The sequence below is a fragment of the Ictidomys tridecemlineatus genome, chromosome 4, assembly GCF_052094955.1.
Source record: "Ictidomys tridecemlineatus isolate mIctTri1 chromosome 4, mIctTri1.hap1, whole genome shotgun sequence".
Lineage (NCBI taxonomy): Eukaryota > Metazoa > Chordata > Mammalia > Rodentia > Sciuridae > Ictidomys > Ictidomys tridecemlineatus.
Window position 1 is genome coordinate 141,162,716 of NC_135480.1, and position 21,504 is coordinate 141,184,219.

Genomic DNA, 21,504 nt, shown 5'->3' on the forward strand with positions numbered 1-21,504 from the left:
CATGACCCTACAGCTCTCCAGGGCCATCTTATTCAAAGTGTGGTTCCAGATCAGCAGCAGCAGCATCTGGGACCCTGCTAGAAACGCAGAAACTCAGGCTTCAACCCAAAGCTACTGAGTCAGAATATCAGCAGGTGGAACACAAGAATTTGTGTTCTAAAACAATCTCCGGGTTATTCTGATGCACACTACAATTTGAGAAGAGCTATCTAGCAAACACCCTGTTTTCTAATTGTCCCCAGAGGAAAGAGGTGAGGATAATCAGGGAAAGTGGTCTAGGTTCCCAGCCTCTGCTGCACATAGGAAACATGTGGAGAGCTTTAGCAATAATCCCAAGCAATGCTATTTAATTGGTCTGAGGTGCTCCCTAGGTGAGTCCATGGGTGGCAAAGTTTGGGAATTACTGGTACATATGACTTCATCAGCAAAAGCCCTGCCCCTGCCTTGCTGCTTCTCGTCTCCGCTGCTGATCACCCATAGGAATGGGCACTATCTGCAATGACTGTCCCTCCCTCCTTCAGCAACATCAGAAGCAGCAGTGGTGGGAGCCCACTGGGTGTGAGGCTCACCTCTGCACCTGAGCACTTGTTGCGTTCACTCACTGTTAGTAGCTGTCTGATCTTTGACATTTTACTCCAACCCCCTGGACCCTTAGTATCTTCCTCTATCCAAAACAGACAGTAAGACTCAATTCTCAGGATTATTTAGGACGCTACATTTGATACATGAAAATGCCCCATACTTTTGCTTTTGAAGACATAAGAGTCTTCAAAATATCTGAGCCAGGAAAGATTGTTTTCTCTTTTTCCTCCTTCCCCACTTTGAGATATTCAACAGCATGAATTTGGGCAAATATCAAGGGATATGTTTTCCTGAGTGCACCAAGGGTGTCGAATTGTGAAAAATCTGTTCTCATGTGAATTCACATATATGATATTCAGTCTCACAGAGCCTGAGCCAGGTAAAACAGGATATTTGTATGGTTCCCATTTCACAGATGACCAACAGTGGTGTAGAGAAGTCCATGGTTATGCACACAGTCACACAATGGCAGACTCAAGAAATCCCATGTTCCCTCTGCCTACCACGCTGCCTCCACTCTCAGCCTCACATCACCAGCTTGCAGTCTGCATTCATGGGCAGCCTGCACTGACCAGCTCTGTCCCAATGGGATCTTCTGTAAAGATAACAATGTCCTTTCTGTCATCTCCAATCCACCAGCCATTAGCCACATGTGGCTCTCGAGCACCGAAATATAGCTAAAATAGATGAAGAACAGAAATTTTAATTTTATTCAATCTTAATTAATTTATATTTAAATGGCTGCATGTGAACAGCACGGATCCAGATACTGAGTTTGGGGTATAATGAGAAACTGGAAAATCTTTCCAATGGTTTCTCCCCACAACCTAAAGTACACCTAAGCTACTGTGTGTGTTTCTCTTAAGAGAGCTCAGCTCTCTCTCACCAGATACCAACTCTGGCCCACTAGCTGACGAGGACCCACCCCATGCTAAAGACAATTCCAACCATTCTTGAAATCAGATTAACCACAGGAGCAAAATGTGTTCTAGAAAAGCGCTTCTCAAACAACAGCATGAGCAGGAATCATCTTAAAATGGTTAAAATGCAGATTCTGCCAGGCATAGAGGCTGGGGCAGAAGGATGGTGAGTTGGAGACCAGCTTGTCTAATATAGCTAGACCCCATCTCAAAAAACAACAACAACAATTCAGCCTCTGATTCAGTGGGTCTGGAGAGGGCCTGAGGTTTGCATTTCTAGCAGTGATGCTGCTGTCCCGGGGACCCCCTGAGCTGCCAGGCTGTAGTGCAGGGGTTCTCAGTAGGCTGCTTTGGTTTCCCTCCATACTTTGGGGCCACTTGGCAATCTTGTTTGTCATTACTGGGAAAATGGGGAGAGGGATGAAAAGTGCTAACTAGAACCCAGGAGATTGAGTTCAGGAATGCTAATCAATACTTTGCAATATCTAGGACAGCTCCACGACAAAGAATTATCCTCCCCCAAATTCAATGGTGCCAAGTTCGAGAAACCCTGCTGCATATCTGAGCCTGCTCTTCAGGAGGAGGGGGTCGGTGGCAGAGCGAAAGAGTGCGTCTTCTCTTTACAATACTGATCCTTGTTTTCTCTCTCCCATTCTTTTCTCCCATTTGTCTACACACAGGTGCCAATGCCTCGGCCCCAGACCAACTGAGTTTAGCTTTAGCCTGGAACAGAGTGGACATCGCTCGAAGCCAGATCTTTATTTATGGGCAACAGTGGCCGGTAGAGTATACATCGTCACCCCCAAAAAGCCCACTTGCCTGGGCAAGGGTATTTGTTTAAGGAGCTTTTGAGAGTGGCTCAGTAAACTACTGCCTTTTTTTTTTTAGGATGAGATCTTGCTTTGCGCAAGAGTACCTGGCCGGGGCGCCTCTTCTCATATTTGAGGAAATGCTGCCACCTGGTGGAAGTTATAACTAAGCACATCACCTAATAGTCATACATTTCCATCCCTGAGTGGCCTTTGAGAGCTGTAGATAATATCTTTTAGCGTGTGTTTAAAGAGACATATAACACAAAGTTGTATAAAGCTGGAATTAGTTTGTTTCTGATTGTCTGTGAGGCGGGCAAAAGGAAGAGGTTGCTGCTTCCAAGTGGAGACGCCCCCTGCTGGTCTGCGGCTGGGTCATGCCTCAGGATGCAGAATTAGAAGCCTCCCGCAAGCAGGTGCCATCTGGTCCTGGTGACTGAGCACAGGTCCTCCCTGCTCCCAAAGAACAACACAAAGAACCAAAGCTTTATATAACTGTTCTTGGTTTGTTTCCCTCAATTGACTCTACCAAAAATAAAAATTTGCGAAATTGCCCAATGGGTGGCATACACATGCATCCACAGGAGGTAACCCAACAGCCCAAAATTTCATTTCTGTGCCTGGAATCCTACCACTCATGGGCAGGTTTCTCTTAACCCTTCCTTTTCCTCAACAGCCTTTGGCTGAGCTTAGCAGTTGTCTTCATGTAAAGCTAGTGAATTGCTAGCATGGAAATACTTGTCAAAGAATCTGGACACTGGGAAATTTTGATGAAAGGAATTAAATTAAAATCTTGGCTAGGAGTTGAAGCTAAGTGGTAAAGTGCTTGCTTAGCATGCATAAGGCCCTAGGTTTGATTCCCAGCACCAAAAAAAAAAAAAAAAAAAAAAACAGAAAAGAAATCCTAGAATCCTAGCCAGTGGCAAATCAGATATTAGGTTGCTCTTTTTTTTTTTTTTTTTAAGTTGGGTGACACCAGCTTGCCTCTGTCTTACCCATTTCTACCCTCCTGTATCTATTTAGGCCCTTTGGTCTGTATCCTTGGGCTCATCTTCTCAAGTGAGCCAGGAGTCTAATTCAGAGCCCAGGGAAGGTTAAAAAAAAAAAAAAGACAGTAAAATACTTACTTTGGCTCTTCTCGGGCATTGCAGAAATTTGGTCAGAAAATGGCAAGGGGAAAAAGCCTCATAAACTCTTGCACCTTCTCAGGATTCAGGGGGAAAAAATGGTTCAGGGAAGAAATAGCTTTTGGACCTTGAAATCCTTGACTTCTATTTCCAAAGGCAGGCCCCCCGAACACAATGGTTGTCCCAAAGGTGGAACTGGGAACAGTCTCTCTAGCATGTTCTTGAATGTCCTGAAGATTTACCAGATGTCAAGCCGTCCATTTTTAAGCTTTTCAGGCAAATGCCAAGGAACTGCATCCATAGACCCCAGGGCAGACTAACTCAGTGACTTGATTTGCAGGTGGGGTCTCTGGAACAAGCCATGTTGGATGCCTTAGTTTTGGACAGAGTGGATTTTGTGAAATTACTCATAGAGAATGGAGTAAGCATGCACCGTTTTCTCACCATCTCCAGACTAGAGGAATTGTACAATACGGTAGGGCCAAGCTAAGGCACTTGTTATTTTCTTTGTTTTTTTGCTTACCTTCTCCTGCCCCCAACATGCCTGTGATTCTCTTCCTCCCCTAAATGCATGCATCATTCTTCACAATACTCCCTTAGACCTTTGTAGACAACAAACACCAAGTCACCAAGACTCCACTTGTTTTAACTGCTCAGTTGTCAGCATCCAAGGCAGAAGGTTAGGTCATCATTTGAAGGGACCGTTCTCATGTTTTTAGACAAAACAAGGCTGTGGAAATTGGAACACAATTTATTCTGAAATCCAGAGGGCATTTGTGACAATTGGCAGAAGAGGAATGATTTAGCTCTAAGCATCAAAGGAGGCCACTTAAGTACCTGTGTCATTTTGTAAACTTCAGAGCTATGAAGTTCTTTCTTTTCCCACAACAGTGGAATCAGATGTAAAATACCTCTTGTTAGGAGTTACCGCAAAAGAAGTTTGTTTGTTTGTTTGTTTGTTGTTTTTTTGCTTTTTTTTGTTGTTGTTGTTTTGGTTTGGTTTGATTTTAGAGTCAATTTCACTGTTTTATAGGTAAGGAAATTGAGACTGTCTTAGTCTATTTGTGCTGCTATAACAGAATACCCAAGATCAGATAATTTATAAAAAAAAACAGACATTTACTTCTCACCATTCTGGAGGCTGAAATTCTAAAATCAAGGGTCTAGCAGGTTCTGTGTCCACATGAATGGACAAGGATTGAAGCAGTACACAGGAATTGCTTCAGTACTTAAATGTGTTACAACACATTTGCTTAAGAATTTAACATTGCAATTTTAGATCCTACAAGAAAATTGCCACATTTAGCACATCAAAATACAGAACACCTAGCTAAATTTAAATTTCTGATAAACAATAAAGAGTGTTTTTAGTGTAAGTAGAGTTGTCCCTCTGTTTCTGCCTGGAATTGGTTCCAGGAGTCCCCACACATCCTCCAATAGACTTTAAATTATTTCTAGATCTCTTGTAGTACCTAATATAATACTAATTCTGTGTAAATAGTTATTTTACTGTATTGGTTAGTGAAGAATGGCAAGAAAAAGGTATTTTTATGTTCAACACATAGTTTTTTTCCAAATATTTTCATTCTATAATTGGTGGAATCCATGAATGTAAAACTCACAGATATGAAGGACCACCTATATATCCCAAATATTTCATGGGACATACTTATGTTAAAAACTGTTCAGCATTTATCTGAAATTCAAACTTAATTAGGCATCCTCTACTTTATCTAGCATTCCTGTTTCTGAGACAAGAGAATAGAAACTCACTTCATTTTATTCTTACCTCAAATACAAAGACATCTTTTCACCAACTCTCTCTTTTCCCCAGCCTGTGGCTTTTCCTTTAATTCAGATATCAGCAAACTATCACCAAAGTTCAAATCCAGCCCACACCCTTTTTCTGTACACCCTGTAAGCTAATAATGAATATATACAATATATACATATATGTTGTAGTTGGACACAAAACTTTTGTTTTATATGTGGTGCTGAGGATTGAAACCAGGGTCTCTCTCTACTGCTGAGTCACAACCCCAGCCCCTAATAATGACTTTTATACATTTTTTAAATGGTTGAAGCAGTCAGAAGAAGGATATTCTATAACATATTTAAACTACAGGGAATTTTATTTCCATGAATAAAGTTTTATTGAAACACAGCTAAACTTGCTTGTTTATATAAAAACAACAGAAGGGCTGAGGATGAAGCTTAGTGGTAGAGCTCTTACTTAGCATGTACAAGGCCTTGGGTTCCATCCCCAGTACTACCAAAAAAAACAACAACAAAAACAACAACAAGAAAATAAACAACAACAACAAAGTCTATAGCTGCTTTCACAGTACAATAATAGTTAAACTGATTTGATAAAGACTGTCTAGTCCACAAAGCGTCAAATATGTTCTATATGTTCTACCTGGCATTTCACAGAAAATATTTGCCAACCCCTTTTTGAGATAATTTTCTAATTCATTATAGAAAATAAAGAAGTCTCAATGACAATGTGCCCAGGTATTTTTCCAATTGGTAAATTGGCCCTTATGTTTTTCCCTGCTGCAAAACTAACTCCTTCGATGACGTCTGGGCCCAGCTGTCTACAGAATTGACAACATGCCTTAGAAACTTTGAACCTAGGATCTCCAACACCTTTTCTTGCGACAATCCAATCCAAAATTCTGCCTGTGTTTCTTTAGAAAAGACAAACAAAACTGAGCAACTAAAACAAGGTCCATCGTAACAAACTGCCCTCCACCCGTCAGAACCCTTCCTTCCAGAACCTTCTTGCCTTGCCAGTTAGAGCCCCTGACTAGCAAAACTGTTTGATTCTTCTTTATTGTTTTCAGAGACATGGGCCCTCAAACACATTGTACCACTTGGTCAGGGATGTCAAAAAGGTAAGAATCCTCTCGACCCCAGGTCGGAGGCCCTGTCTTGACCGCTTCCTGTGATTAGAAAGCGACCGTTTTGCATGAGCTGCCAGAGTGTTCCTGTGCCTGCCTGACTCCCATCCAGAATGGTGTGCGCGTGCGTCTGTCCAACTGACACCTCTGCTGATGATGCAGCTGTGGTTTAACCTCCAGTCGCCATGGTCTTAGATGCTTTACCTTGGACATAACGCTTCTGAATAGTGGAACTCTAGGCTTTCCCTGTGCCAGGTGGATTTATGCCGTTCCCTGTACTTTTCCATATACCCCCTCACTACCTGGGGAGCGAACTGACCACAGGAGTGTCTCCATTTACTAGCTCCTGATACAGTGCCACATTCAGCATACCAACAAGAACAGCTCCAAAAAACAGGCACCAAAACAAATATATATGTGGCATTCTTCTATCACTTAATGGTTTTCAGAACATGTTGTCACACCAATCATCTCATTTGATGGGGGATGAGGGGGTAAAGCTGGTGTAAGCCAGGCCAGGTGGCACACACCTGTAATTCCAGTAACTTGGGAGGCTGATGCAGGAGGGCTCACTAGTTCAAGGCCAGCCTCAGCAACTTGGAAGATTTTTGTCAAGTCTCAAAATAAAAAAAATAGGGTTGGGAATGTAAATTGAGTGGGTAGAACACCCCTGGATCCAATCCCCAGTATCACAAGAAAAAAGCTGGCAGATATAGGTCATGTAGAATTATTCACATATTACAGATGAGGAAACAAGGAGATGATAACTGCATTGGGTGGTCATGTCTGTACTAGGATTAGAGCCCCGATCTTTAATTAATAATGAAATAATAAGAGCTACGATGGAGTGATGATTAGGCCCAGTGTTTTTGTAAGCTTCCCATGCATCTTAACACATTTAATCTGCACAACAGTTTTATGAAGTAGAATTATTATTATTTTCTTATTACCAGGCAGTATCTCCATTTTAAGATGAAAATAAGTCATAGGAAGGTTATGCTGAATCCTAGCAAAGGTCTCATTCCTTTGCCCTACAGAATTGCCTTCAGGGTCAGCTTGGGTTCTGAACCCTTAACTCCAAAGGACAATAAAGATGAGGGTACCTTACCCATCTCATATACACACACATGTACACATGCATACATATGCCCACTATCATTCCTTTGTAGCAATTCTTCACCAAAGTCCACGGAACATACTTAGAGAAAGCTACAAAATGAAGTTTGAAAATGGAGTACAGTTTTTTTCATATTATAGGAAGTCATTGGCGAGAACTGACCTATAGGTGCTCTGAAGCAACTTTTAAATTGTTTTTTCAAAAGGTCAAGCAAAGTCCCTGGGGCTGTTTAAAATCCATCTATTTGAACCCACTAGACCTTTGATAGTAATAAGTGAAGGATATACAAACAAAAACCTCCTTCTTTTTTTTTTTTTTTTTTTTTGGCCCTTGTAAACTTTTCTCCCATCTCCAGGGTACCTTAATGAAGGATTTGCATATGTGTCAGCGAGCAAACCTGTAGCTCTTTTCAAAACAAGCGAAGCAGATGCAAACCCATCTCTCTTTCCTTCAACACTTACGGTTTCATTTAATGGATCCAGGCTTAAAACCGCCTGGAAGCTAAACTCAGAAGCGTCCTCATTCAATTTATTCTCCCAAGCTCTTTGATGCTCATGTTCAATAAAATGTTTTGAGGTTTTCTAAAATAACATACAAAGCATAATCCCTTCACCTCAGACTAGTCGGTGGGGTTTTCTGAAGAGGCGGCCATGCCTCTGTCCCTGGGTCCCAGGTATTGGCCAACCCAGCCTTCAAACAAGTCGCTAATCCACTTCCACCACCACCCTCCCAGCAGCAAATGTCTTGCCTGATTTTTCAATGGGATTTGTGCAGTTAGATCTCACTGACTACAGATGATAAAAATCCCTGTTATTAGCTTCTCTTCCCCATAGGACTCTGCTCTGCAAGATCATTTTCTCTTTTCTGAAATCCCTTGAGCTGCCTCTTGTATTTGCTCACATCGCCTATATGATTAGAAGCCTATAAAATATCTTTGGGTTTTTCTTTTCTTTTTATTTCTTTTGGTTTGTTTTGTTTAGCTTCTTGGCTAAAAATATGCATCAAAAATAATATATATACTAACAAGAAAGAACACAATGGAGCCCCGCGTGGTGGCGCCCACCCATTATCCCAAGGGCTGGGTAAGCTAGGGCAGGAGGATCCTGAGTTCACAGCCAGCCTCAGCAACTTAGCCAGACCCTGTCTGTAAATAAAATATTAATAGAGCTGTTGATGTGACTCAGTGGTTAAGCGCTCTTGGGTTCAACCCCTGGTACCGAAAAAGAAAAGAAAGAACTGAATGATAAGAATTTAGAAGGAAGGAGTTTTAGCAAAGAGATTTTTTTTTAAGTGTGAGCCAAGTATTGGCACAAGAAGATAGTTACATAAGCATGTCCTTTACTTACTAATTTAGTAACTGGAAAGAAATGGCTTTTAAAAAGAAAAAAACATCCAGAAAGGGACTGAACAACTAAGAACAATGTATCCTTCCACCAGGGAAAAGGACTGCTGATGGGGGGTTGAGGGGAACAGGGCAGAGTAAGTCCTTGTTTAGTTTCTTCCCTTGGAAGGAGTCGGGGCAGGAAGCGCAGCCTCAAGTGATTTCTGAGGTCAAGGTGAGTGTCCGACTCCAGAGGAGCCAGAAGAAATAGTCATAGTAGTGGAAGGAGCCAGAAGCACCTGCGGTTGATGTTGTATGAATGAAGGGAGCTGCACTGCAGCTTTCTGTTTTGTGTTTTCAAAACAAGTGACAAGAGAAAATTAACATTGGTGCACAACCTTCTCACACGGTTCCAGACTATTTCCAGCAATGTAGGCTGAAAAGATACTGAGAGCTACAAAAACTGGGCTTAAAATGCTAAGGAAGTCTTGGGAAGTTTACTCAATTTTCAAAATTGGAGAATATGATAATAAGCAGCTTGTTCACTCTTTACAATAGCAGGGGAAATATATATATATAGACATGTTTCATCTATGGCAAAATGAACCAGGAATTTATAAACTCCAGTACAAAATGCTGCTCATGAGTTAGAAAACACAGCTCTGGACTTTAAACATAGCATTTGATAATGTGTCTTTAAGTTTAATGTAAATAATGACTATAAACCCAGGAAGTGCATTTAGGAATGATGAGACCATCGAAAGTCACCCAATGTGATATCTCCAAATCCAACATGTCTTTGTATTCTTTGAAACCAAAAAAAAAAAAAAAATTAGATGTGCAGAATTGCTCCCAAATTGTTTTCAAGATCTCAAATTATTTCTATCAAGGGAGCAATATAGAACAATGAGAAAAGGAGTTGCTGTTCCGCATCAGAAATTTTAATTGATATAAGTCAATCCAGTTTACTCAACTGTATTCATGCATAAATCCATTAATGTACCAGTGCTCTCCTTTGAAACCAGAGTGGCCTAAGTGTGTCTGCTTTTCTGTGAAATATAACCTGCTATTTTAGTAAAATGTCTGCTTAATTTGTGCCTCTGTATGTTTTCAAATAGTAGTTTTTCTTTCTTAAAGTAAATGTGCTAATATTTCAGGTTACCTAAACTCTCCCTCCCCACCAAAGGAGGGTGACATTTGACTACTATACAGAAGTAGTGGTGAAATGGTGATAAGTTCATTTACATGGGAAGTAAGACCCAGAAGTTAGCAGAATGCAAAGGTGTTTCTGACACTTGGGGTGAGGAAAGGACATTTTCATAAACCTGCCTTATATTCAGGCATATTTGCTAAAGTATTCCTATTTTTTAAGAGATTGACTATTAAGTCTATTACCTTGTTAATCTACCAGACAGTGGAATAATGTCCTCTCTTTCCCAGGGATCAAATCAAATTACCTGGTAATACCTCAAAGGAACTCAATGTATTTTTCCTTATTATAAAAACTATCCCAGAACAGTCTTCCTCACTCACCATTGGCAAATCGAAAAACTAGCAATCATCTTATACTTTTCACACAACAGAAGGAAACAATCTCATTTGGAAGGGTTGTTGTGAGTTTCAAAGAAAAATGAATGTCCCTGAATAGCTAAAAATCAAATAGCTAAAACCTGATAGCAATATCAAGAGGTGATCTCTGAAAAAAACAGTTCATTTTGAAAAGCAGGTCTAATAAGTGAACTCGAACTATTCTTTAACTAAGATATCGTTAAACATGGCATGGGTTAAAACTTGCCTTCAGACTAGTCGTCCACAGTCTGAAAAAAGAAGGCAACGTCTTTAAGTTACCAGACTATACCTTCCCACATGCCCAGACGCTCCAGCAAGCCACGTGACCTAACACGTGATGTTAAGGCAGGAAATGGAAAATCATTTTCCAGACTCTGCCAATGACCAGTCATGATCAAAAGGGTAGGGAGGTCTGGGGACAGGCTCTGTTGTGGAGCACTTGCCTAGCATGTACAAGTACCTGGGTTCAATCCTCAGCTCCATGAAAAAAAAAAAAAATTTAAATAAGATATAATCAAAAGGGTGGGGGAGGGTAACAGAAACAGCAGGCAGAATTCGTATTATTGCAGTATGAAGGAAGCTAAGAAAATTCCAGTTTGAAAAGGCCCTGAGCAAAGGAAGACTCCTCCACAAGGTTCTGGGACATTATCTGTTGGCATGTGAAGGGTTGCTCACCTCCTCTGCTTTCTCCAAAGGAGATGGATACGATGAACACAGCCCATCCCTGTCTAAGCCTTTACCATTCCTGATTCTGAGCCCCCAGTTCCCACTAACTGAATTCCAGGGGAAAACTGGAAGCTACATGAACCCTGAAAGCTCTGGATAGGTGTCTTTGCCCAATGGCCTGGCAGTATAGAAATAAGAGCAGCTGCCAGGTACTGATCCTAAAACTGCACTCTCAGACACAGGCATGGCCTTAGAAATAACTCTGTCCAAATCACCTATTTTCAGAGCATAAACTGAAGTACAGAGAAAGAAAATGATGAGTCCATTGGCACAAGAGGACAGAGCCAAGACCACAGCCCAGCCTTGTACTGTTTGCACTTAGTAGCCATGTCTCTGGCCTCTGGCTGTCCTCTGCTAGAGGACCCAGAAAGTTCCCCACTTCCCAGCAGGGCCGTCCGAGGAGAAGCCATGCAAAAGCATCATGTGAGACATCTACAGGTCACAGGTGATCCAGGCCACCAGCCCAGCACCACATCATGCCATCCCCTTTAGAGTCCACCCAGGACACAGTAATCCCACGACATCTAAATTGTACCCAATTTTATTCATTTTGTCAAATTTGTTTCTTCTTCCCAAAAGGGTTTCCACTCTTCTAATAAGAAATAGATTTCCCTCAACTTCTCTGTTTCCACCAGTCATCAGCCTTGCAGGCAGAGTTCAAACCCATGCCTTGCTAAAGGAACCTTTCCCTCCTCCGGATATCACTTCAACAAGAACATCTGACCCTGTCCTTCTCCTCTAATCCTGTGCATACTCTGGACTCCTTCATGTCACCTTACCACACAGAACAGAGCAGGCCGTTAATTGTTGGCGAGCCTGGAGTCCTGGTAGGCTTCTGGTAGGTGAACATCGCCCCCTTGTGACCAAACAGAATGCAAGCCAGTTCCTGTCACCTTCACTCAGAGCCACACCCAAATAATCAGAGTCCTTTCTCCTGCTTCAGATCTGACTACACAGAAATCATGCTACAATAATCAACCTTTCATGAGAATATCTTAGCACCTTCCTTGGCAGTATATGCCACTAAAAGCTCTATTAATAAAAATCATTGCATAAAAGTATTGTATTTGCCCTTAATTTTTTATTTACTTTGAATTTTACTACTATTACCACTTTATTGGCAATCTCTAGTAGTAAAGACACTTAAAATGCATAAATATTGCCATGCAGTTATTGGTCTTCAGGCAATATTTGTGTCTCAGTCTTAGAATTCAAGTTCATGCTCACATGTAGGTTTCCCAAAACAAAACACCTAAGTGTCAGGCTCACTATTACCCAGCTTTTAAATTTAGAAAATTCTTATAACATGAAAAGTAGGAGATCTGGGAATGTAGCTCAGTGGTAGAGCACATGACTTATATGTGCAAGGACCTGGGTTTAATTTCTAGCACCACAAATATAGAAAGAAAGAAAAGTAGGCACAAGTTCATAGACTTGCTCTGATTGCTTTTCAGTAGCATCACAATAAATTCTTTGGGGGACTTTTCCAAAATCTGGAACATAAGCAAAGCAGCATGGTGTTTAGCCCCTGTTTCTGGGAAAAGACCCTGAAGGAAAGTTGCTGGTTCATGAGGGGGACAGAGAAGCCCAGGACAGCTGACTGAAAGCCAGTGTGCTTTATCCCACTGCCTCCCAATGCCAAGGAAAATAACAACTGGTGGGCATCCTTGGAAGGTCATCTTATCAGAGCTAAATGTGCATGCGAATAGACTGACCCAGGCATGGCCTGGCTCCTGGAATCTTCTACTCTTTAAATAACAGCCTTTTCTCATATCCAGTAGAGCTGGAGGCTATAGAAACTGTGGCCTCATTATATTTTAAAACTCAAATTTTTATGGAAAGGGCAATACATAAAAAGTCACTATCTTAAAACTTTCTGTGTTCCCTTTTGAATAGTTTTTGCCATACTCTGCATAACAAAGTCAGACAATTGGGTTTTGTTAGTAGCCTGAGGACAGCCTAACTAGTTAGATTGATTAAATCATCTTCAAAGGGGAACGAATTTCTGAGGAGTGTGGGGAGGACAACAGAGATCATTTGTGTGAAGGAACCATTTAAATAATGCAATGGGGCCAAGGTGCTTCTACTTTATACACAGTGCCCTTCACAATCCTGCCTGTGTGTCTTGCATTAGATCCTCAAACCCAGGAAGAGGCAGAACCCAGTGGATGGAGGTGGGAGCTAAATCTGGGGACAGCAAGGAAGTCTAAAGAGCCCCAGTGAGATCACACACCTGAGGCTGGGCTTTCCCTTCATTCCTACCACACTGAGAATTGCTATTGAATTTATGTATAGGGATACACATGTATTTCAAATCAAATTTCCCTACGAAAGAGGGCTATCCCAAGCGGCAGAGACTAACAGACTGCGACCATATAGTGTATGACACTATAATAACGAAAAGCCCAAACCCAACCTTGATCCCACCCACAGCAATTAATTTCACTATTTTATTAATTTATATAAAAAAAACTTCTAAGTGCCTACCATACCACAAAGACTTAAAAAAGCACTGAAAATATGTAGATTAAAAGAAATTCAGGAGGAAGATTAAGAGAAATTCAGAAGGGGGCACTGGGAATATAAAGATTTTAAACATTTAAGAAATATCTAAAGCTCAAGCTTTTAAGAGTAGGTCCAGTGGGTCACCTCTAACTCTGAATCCCAAAACCTTGGAAGGGATGTGGTTGGCCAAAGGAAAGCTGAGCAAGGGTAACTGAAACCTATATTCAGCTCAGCAAAAAAAATTAGGTGAATTTCCCACTGACAGTGTTCCCCATGTTGTACTTGAATGTCCCTGTTCTGCTGTGCAGGCTTCTATTGCCTCCCTGAAACTCATTTAGTAGAGAAGTGGCTTCACAAGCTTTGGTGTGCATCAGAATCACCCAGAGGAGTTAATGAGGCACACAGGGACCCAGTACTTGGATGAAGTAATAGGACAAGGCCCAAGCCTTTGTACTGTCATCACTCCCCAGGTGATTCTGATACCACTAAAGTTGGAAAATCCAGTGTAGATTAGGAGTTTCTTCTCAAAATGACAGAAATCTCATGTGACATCCTGGGTGGGTCATCCATTAAAGAAAAAATGCACCCAAAGATTCCTGCCTCTGAAATCTAAGGACTTGCACATCAGCCTTCCCCCAATGGTACTGTCCCCACCACTCCTGGTACCCAATGCCCTCCTGCATGAAGGACACAGCTGTTCAGGCTAATCAGTGGTGCCCCTGAAATTCACAGTGCACAGAACTACCTCTTCCTTGACTTAACAGAACAAGGATTTTCCTTAGACCCTAGAAACCCGCTTTGGAAGTAGAAAGCAACAATGAGTAGACAAGGAAAGCTTTTCTGTTTTGCATCTATTTTTGGCTCACATCTAAGAGACATACCAGGTGTGAAGGCCTGGGTTCAATCTCCAGCATCTCAAAAATAAATAAATAAAATAAAATAAAAAGATACACCATAACTCCAGGTCCCTGAGAAAGGCTACTCTGTTTGAAGGAAAAAGTGGAAAATCTCCTTGATTCTGGGAAAATATTCCATTGATAAAATTTCTTCTTCTATTCCTCCCCACTTCTCTTTAAATACAAGGGTTCTTCATATACAACTCGATCCTGAAATTCCTATTCCCCTCCCTACACACTGTTCTTTTATGAAAAATTGCCCATTAAAAAAAAATTGGTTAATAGAGATTTTAAAGGATACCTGGGCTCTAAGCAGGTCCTACCCCGTGCAGGCCCTGGTAATGACCCTCATCCTCTGGGTGGAGTCTTCCTTTAGTGAGTGGGAAGAAGATAAATCATCTGCTAGAGGGTGGTGACAGGCCTGGGTCAGAAACAGAGAGGGGGCTGGGGAACGTGGGGGACCCTACTCCTGGTGGCTGGGAATGACAGCATTTGCCATGTCTAGCCTGTGTTTCTTTCTGCTACACTGGTGTTTTTTTCTCCCCAGCTGAAGACTTGAATAAATATTTTGATTTTCTGTTATTGCCGACGATTACTGCATCTTCTTATTTAACTTATGTCTTCTTTCCAAGCGAGAATATCCAGGTTTCGGTTGGATCTATTTTAAGGTGAATTAATTAACCAGCATAATAATACATTCATATGTTTCTTTTTTCATTATATTTTACTCTAAAATAGTTACCGAACACGTGCAATAGAATCCCTAGTAAACCACGCTGTCTTTTGGATTTGTTTGTTTCTTTCTTTCTTGGGCTGACAGGGGAACCTGCCCCCAGACTACAGGATCAGCCTGATTGACATCGGCCTGGTGATCGAGTACCTAATGGGCGGAGCTTACCGCTGCAACTACACGCGCAAGCGCTTCAGGACCCTCTACCACAACCTCTTCGGCCCCAAGAGGGTGAGTTCCAGCCGTACCTAGGGGGCGCAGTAGTAGGTTGGGAGAGATTCAGGGTGCGGCTTCTTGATCTCCATAGGGGAGGCCTGTTGAGAAGGTGGTAACTGCTCCTCCTCTTCTTCCCTCTTCCATCCAAACTGTTAAAAAAAAAAAATTAATTTGGCAACAAATGCTATCAGTTGTTTTCCTTGAAGTGACAACCTCACTTGGGTCATTCCAAAAATGCCTGCCCAGTGTCCAGTCTGTCTGCCCCAGTCTTGTCTGCCAGTCTTCCCTTCAAGGAAAAGCGATATTCTATGTAAACAAAGGGGCTGTGACTTAATCCAGAGAATGCCAAAGTGCTTTACCTCAGAGCAGCCATCTAGATCATAGGTAGCACAGATGTTTCTGGGTCAGGCTTCCCGATTTATCCCAGGGGATGGTAATAGCACACACAGTCAGAGATTAGACAAACATGGTAATCACTGAGGGCTTCAAGAGCATGTTTAAGGGAAATTAGGGTTTTGTTTACTTGTTTTTGTTTTCTCCAAGTGCCTATCAGCGTAATCCAATGACCATAGTGAAGTTTGGTATCACTACCTTAATTTTTATTGATTGATTGATTGGACTGAGGATTGGACCTGGGTTGCTCTACCTCTGAGCTACATCTTCAGGGGGGGTTTATGTATTGAGACAGTCTCACTAAATTGATAAGGCTGGCCTCAAACTTGCAATCCTCCTGCTTTAGCCTCTGGAGTCACTGGGATTACAGGCCTTTGCTCTTACCAGCTTCACAGTTTTTACTCTTGCTAAGGCACCAAGCCGTTTTACTCCCGACAGCTGTGTGCCATCTAAGCTAGTGTAGACACAATATCCAAACTCAGTATTATTATGAACATAGATTGGACTTCTCGCACCCTCTGAAAGGGTCTCGGGCCCCTGGTGACCCATGGTTGACATTTTGAAAGCTGCTGCCCTAGCTGGTAGTGGACATCATTTTTCTCTTGTTTTCCTCTATTTTTAATTTTTTTTCATTTTATTTTTGTATTTTTTAAAAATGTTATTGATTCTTACTTTTAACAAAGCTTTATTCTGACTAAAAAAGTATTGCGGGACTAGTGGGGAACTTTGAAGATACCAAAAAGCATAAACAAGAAAAAATAATAGCACAGATTATAAATTGGTGGTCATCTCAGAAGCTGAGAGAGAGAGAGAGAGAGAGAGAGAGAGAGAGAGAGAAGGTTCCAGCTATTCCCACTGAATAGTCACGTAAAATTTGAAGGACCTGTGAGGGCTGGGACCTTCCAATCTACTCAGATAACTTCCAAGATGGCACCCAACCATTCTGTACTACTTAGAACCACAGAATTTGTGATTCTGACCCCAAAGGTATTTTGGTATATCCCTTTGTTAAATATAAATCAGAGATGTGGCAAGTGGCCTTCTCTGCTGGCTGCAGTCTGTGCCTATTGTGTACATTTCCAGATGCTGACACTATCAGTGCCTTGAGGGTCTCCTGCCACCCTCCATACATGCCCTCTCACCCTCTCTACTGTGCAGCAGCACAGGGAGATGGCCAGCAGGAAGCACCAAAACATGTATTATGAATGATATCTGAACATCTCCAACTAATAGAGGTATTTCAGAGGTCGGAGATTTGCAGGATTTGATCTGTTTGGTTGTTTCATTGCTCGTCTGAGTTCAAGCTACTGTAACAAAATACTATAAACTAGGTGGCTTATGAACGTAAATCTACCACTCACAGTTCTGGAAGCCAGACGTTCAAGATCAAGGCACCAACAAATTCAGTGTCTAGTGAGGGCTTGCTTTCTGGTTCACAGATGGCACCTTCTTGTGTGTCCTCACATGATGGAAGGGCAAATGAGTCCCCCTGGCCTCTTTTATAAGGACACCAACCTTATTCAGGAGGGCACTTCTCTCTTGACCTTCCCAAAATCCCTACTCCAATGCCATCACCTTGGGATCAGAATTTCAGCGTATAAATTTGGGGAAAAAAAAAAAAGACACTCAGACTCTAACACTCATACAAGTACTGGGAATCATGACATTCTCCCCAAGAAGAACGATAATAGGAAAGTGAAAGAGATCTTGGTTCACAAAAGATACTATAAACCTTTAGGCTTTACCTGTGGACAATCACATCTCTTCAGTTTCCTAATTTTCTGTGAGTCACCAAAATCATTAAATCTCTAATTCTTTTATAAATTCTATGAATTTAGTTCCCTTTGTGTTGTTTTATTCAAAGAAATAAAATAAATGCTACATGGTGCACTAGAGTTATTGATTACTTGTTTATGATATAGTAGGATTCTTTTCTTACTTCTGTGAAAGAAAGACCTAACTGTGCTGACATTTCTTTTTAACAGCCCAAAGCCTTGAAACTTCTGGGAATGGAGGTAAATATTTGTTCAAATTATTAGTGTCAATTATTATCTTTATTACACATTTTTTTAAAAAAATACAATGCTAGCGCTTAACATATCTTTCTAGAATAAGGAAATGAAGTTTCTAAGTGTCATGGGGGCAGTTCCCAGTGGCTTTGAAAATACCACCATGAGGTTATGTTAGCATTGCAAACAAAAATAAAGAAATAAGTCCTATTTGAAATACTAACTTGAAAACCAAGGAAGCATACAAATTCCCATAAGCAAAATCCGTTCATGGGTGTTTGCAAATGACAACAGATCCAACAGCCTGAACTACTTCACAGATGCATCCGTAGATAGGCAGAAATGAGAGACATGCTATGTTTCCCATCTTTCGTTAAAATGGTTATTTTCATTTCTGCAAACACAAGTATAGGATATCCTTGTCCTTTCAACAAAAAGGGGGAGTGCTGTCTATCATGAGGTACAAAACTTACTAATAGAAGAAAAAGTGGATAGAAGTAAATAGAATAAGAAAAAATGCCTATTAAAATTAATTCTTTAAAGTATAAAATTGACATGTTCCCATGGGACTATGCTTATCATAAAATAAGCAGAACTTATTTTAAAATTAACCATAAATGAGATTGTGAGTTCTTTTAGGATAAAACCTGGCCTGCTGCATTTCAGTATTGATCTCAGAGCTGAGCTAGTGGAAGATTATACAATAACTACTAAATGAACTAATAAATGAACTGATTCATTTTTAACTCAGCCTCTCTGTTTTTATCTAAAATTACAGGATGATATCCCCCTGAGGCGAGGAAGAAAGACAACCAAGAAACGTGAGGAAGAGGTGGACATCGACTTGGATGACCCTGAAATCAACCACTTCCCTTTCCCTTTCCATGAGCTGATGGTGTGGGCTGTCCTCATGAAGAGGCAGAAGATGGCCCTGTTCTTCTGGCAGCATGGAGAGGAGGCCATGGCCAAGGCCCTGGTGGCCTGTAAACTCTGCAAAGCCATGGCTCACGAGGCCTCCGAAAATGACATGGTGGACGACATTTCCCAGGAGCTGAACCACAACTCCAGGTTGGCCAACCCACCAAACAGGGAGGTTGGGGGAAACATGGGAAGGTTGTCTCCAACGACTCCAAGGTCTGAGCAACACATAACATTAAAGGGAGGCAGTATCACCCCAGTGCTGCACACAGAGGGTACACACAGAGGGTACACAGTGATACACATACCAATGCACAGATTTCATGTCATCCTCTCAGCTTTCCCAAGAGGTAGGTCCTATTGTTATGCACCTTGTTGAGCTGAAGACAGTGAGATTCAGAATTTAGGGAACTTATCCAAGATCTCTTGGATAAGTTGTGGTTGGCAAGGCTGGGATTTGAACTTGAGGTCGGCCACATTGAAGAAGACACATTGCATTCTAATTGTTTGGACAGCCTCCCCCATAAATATGCCTTGGATTTGGGGGTCGAGTGTGGGGATCATGTCTTGTTGGGCTTCCATCCTCAGCTCTAGACATGGTGCTGGATGCTTAAGGGATGTTGTCTGGATAAATTTATGAACAGACGAGACCTCACATGAAGCCAGTGCTCCACACAGCAGCCACATTTTGTGGCTGGCCAATGGATCTGTTTTAGTTAGCTTTTTCATTGCTGTGACCAAAAGACCTGGCAAGAACAATGTAGAGGAAGAGAAGTTGATTTTGGCTCAGGATTTCAGAGGGTTAGTCTATGGTCAGCCAACTCCATCACTGCGGGCCTGAGGACAAGCAGAACAACATGGTAGAAGGAGTAGTAGAGGAAAGCAACTCAGGATATGGCAATTAGGAACCAGAGAGAGATCTTTACTCACCAAGAAACAAAATATAAACCTCAAACGGCATGTCTCGTGACTACTTCCTCCAGCCACCCATTACTTGTTTATAGTTACCACCAGGTTAATCCGTATCAGTGGATTAATTCACCAATCAGGTTTCAGCTCTCATAAGGTAATCATTTCACCTCTGAAAATTCTTGCACTGTCTCACCCATAAGCTTTTGGCGGACACCTCACATCTAAACCATAACAGGTCCATCCCCACTTTTGTCATGTAAGTCTCCAAGCTGGCCTGAGGCTCCTTTGTACATTCTCTCTTTCAGGGACTTTGGCCAGCTGGCTGTGGAGCTCTTGGACCAATCCTACAAACAGGATGAGCAACTGGCCATGAAACTGTTGACGTACGAATTGAAGAACTGGAGCAATGCCACATGCCTGCAGCTGGCTGTGGCTGCCAAGCACCGTGACTTCATTGCGCACACGTGCAGCCAGATGCTGCTCACTGACATGTGGATGGGTCGGCTCCGCATGCGCAAGAACTCAGGCCTCAAGGTCAGCGCGTCCAAGGAGGCCCTGTGGGCTACCAGGGCCCGAGGGTTGGTTGTGGTTTTCCAAGCCAAATCTGTGATGGGATTAGGCATTCCTTTATCTCAAGAGACTGCTACTAAAACCCAGCTGTTCACCAGAATCTCCTGGAGAGTGTTTTGAATTTCATATAAAGGCAAGGGTCTCCCCTAGTCCTTCTGAATCAGCATCTCTTGAGATAGCGCCTAGACATTGATGTTTTTCAGAAGATCAAAAGGCAGTGGTCACAGAGGTTCCACAGGGGACACATTTGCTCTGACACAAGCCGGGCTATACCAGGAGTCCTCACTTAGGTAACCCTTCTCCATGGTTGAAGCCTAACCTCTTCCTTTCCCCCTAAGTCCTTTATATCATGTAGTAGAGACATTGAATCTTACCAAATGTGCTTGAGGCCTTTTGTGGGTATGTGTGGATGTGGAAGTATTGGGGATTGAATTTGGGGGAGTTTTACCACTGAACTACATCCCCACCTTTTTTTAAATTTTGAAACAAGGTCTCACTAGGTTGTCTATGCTGATCTCAAACTTGAGATCCTCCTGCCTCAGCCTCCTAACTGGATGGAATTACAGGTGTGCACCACCATCTCCTAAGAGAAATTTTTTAAACTGAAATAAATATGTGGCAGATTTATATATCAAAGCATTGCTACATGATTCTGATCTTTTGTTTTCTTTTTTTTTTTTTTTTTTTTTTGGTGTTGGGGATTGAAGTCAGAACCTTACACACATACTGTGTCACTCTGCTACATTCTCAACTCCCTTATCTATTATTATATGAAGAAAAACAATTTACAGACCAGTCTGTATAACCTGAGTCCCTTTTACAAAATGTATATGTTCAGAGTTATTGCAATATAAATTCATTTTTTAAAAAAAAAACAAGAACAGAGTAAACTATATGCAGTGGTTACTTCTGAAGTTGAATGGACCTTATTAGGAATTTTTTTTTGTCTTAATGAGAAGTAGGTTGGTAAGTAGGACTTGCTTTTTTAATTTTCAATGTTTTTCAAAGAAAACATTCAATGAAAAAGAAAAAAGACAAAACGGGAGGTGGAAGATCAAAAGAAAATACAGTTTTGTTGTTTGCTTTTGGCTTTTGTTTTAATTCATTATAATGACAGTTTCTTTTTATTTTCAAAGTATATAACACGATGTTTTGATATACATAGTGAAATAGTTCTTATAGTTAAGCAAATTAACAAATCCATCATCTTGTATAGTTAGCCTTTTTTTTAATTGTGATCAGAACTCCTAAATCTTCTTTCTTAGCAAATTTTCGGTGTAC

The 21,504-nt window shown here is 41.4% G+C and overlaps 1 protein-coding gene across 34 annotated transcripts in view; it reads left to right on the top strand.

Moving 5' to 3' along the window:
* Trpm3 (transient receptor potential cation channel subfamily M member 3) overlaps window positions 1-21,504 on the top strand; it is an 819,042-nt gene that overhangs the window by 714,259 nt on the left and 83,279 nt on the right. For 18 of the 34 annotated variants that reach the window (XR_013438078.1, XM_078047505.1, XM_078047535.1 and 15 more), the window contains 8 exons: window positions 2,183-2,283; window positions 3,779-3,913; window positions 6,285-6,335; window positions 15,108-15,143; window positions 15,296-15,436; window positions 17,800-17,829; window positions 18,602-18,891; window positions 19,959-20,187. Coding sequence is in view for 33 of the 34 variants with exons in the window: in XM_078047505.1 (XP_077903631.1) it covers window positions 2,183-2,283; window positions 3,779-3,913; window positions 6,285-6,335; window positions 15,108-15,143; window positions 15,296-15,436; window positions 17,800-17,829; window positions 18,602-18,891; window positions 19,959-20,187 (1,013 nt within the window). In the remaining variant the exon portion in view is untranslated. Of the gene's footprint in view, window positions 1-2,182; window positions 2,284-2,390; window positions 3,214-3,778; window positions 3,914-6,284; window positions 6,336-15,107; window positions 15,144-15,295; window positions 15,437-17,799; window positions 17,830-18,601; window positions 18,892-19,958; window positions 20,188-21,504 lie in introns of those variants that run through there. The other 16 variants (XM_078047508.1, XM_078047513.1, XM_078047519.1 and 13 more) reach the window with 4 other exon arrangements.